This window comes from Apaloderma vittatum, unplaced genomic scaffold (genome assembly GCF_000703405.1).
Source record: "Apaloderma vittatum isolate BGI_N311 unplaced genomic scaffold, ASM70340v1 scaffold29537, whole genome shotgun sequence".
Classification (NCBI taxonomy): domain Eukaryota; kingdom Metazoa; phylum Chordata; class Aves; order Trogoniformes; family Trogonidae; genus Apaloderma; species Apaloderma vittatum.
The window spans coordinates 2,199-2,643 of NW_009728337.1; the positions used below are offsets into that span (position 1 = coordinate 2,199).

General features: G+C 60.4%; 1 protein-coding gene across 1 annotated transcript in view; it reads left to right on the top strand.

The window, feature by feature from the left end:
• The window catches only part of LOC104277423 (transmembrane protein 200C-like), a 3,909-nt gene that overhangs the window by 1,989 nt on the left and 1,475 nt on the right, over positions 1–445 (top strand). Inside the window, exon 5 of the mRNA XM_009874050.1 lies at positions 2–441. Within this exon, the coding sequence (XP_009872352.1) occupies positions 2–441 (440 nt within the window). The remainder of the gene's footprint in view (position 1; positions 442–445) is intronic.

Consider the following 445-nt stretch of genomic DNA (forward strand, 5'->3'; position numbering starts at 1 on the left):
TCGTCCCCCCAGGGCGCGATGGGTGTCCTTTTTCAGCTTTTCTCAAGCTACTTGCATTCAGACAAGCTGAAGGTGTTGGGCCCTCTCATCATGGGTATCGGCATCTTCCTCTTCATCTGCGCCAATGCGGTGTTGCACGAGAATCGCGACAAGAAGACCAAGATCATAAACCTGCGTGACCTCTACTCCACTGTCATCGATGCCCACAGCCTGCGGGCCAAGGACAGAGGCACCCCGGCCTCAGCCCCTCTCAATGGCTTTGTCAATTACATGCAGTCCCGGGGCCTGGAGCTAAAGCCTGGCGCTGAAGGCCTGGGTGCTGCGGCCATGCTGGCCAAGAGCTCCTGGCCACCAGGACTGGGTGTCTCCCTTTCACCGCCAGACCTGGCGTCCTCACCACGGCGTTCCTCCTTCTGCGCCCCACCACAGCCACCCAGCCTGGCCG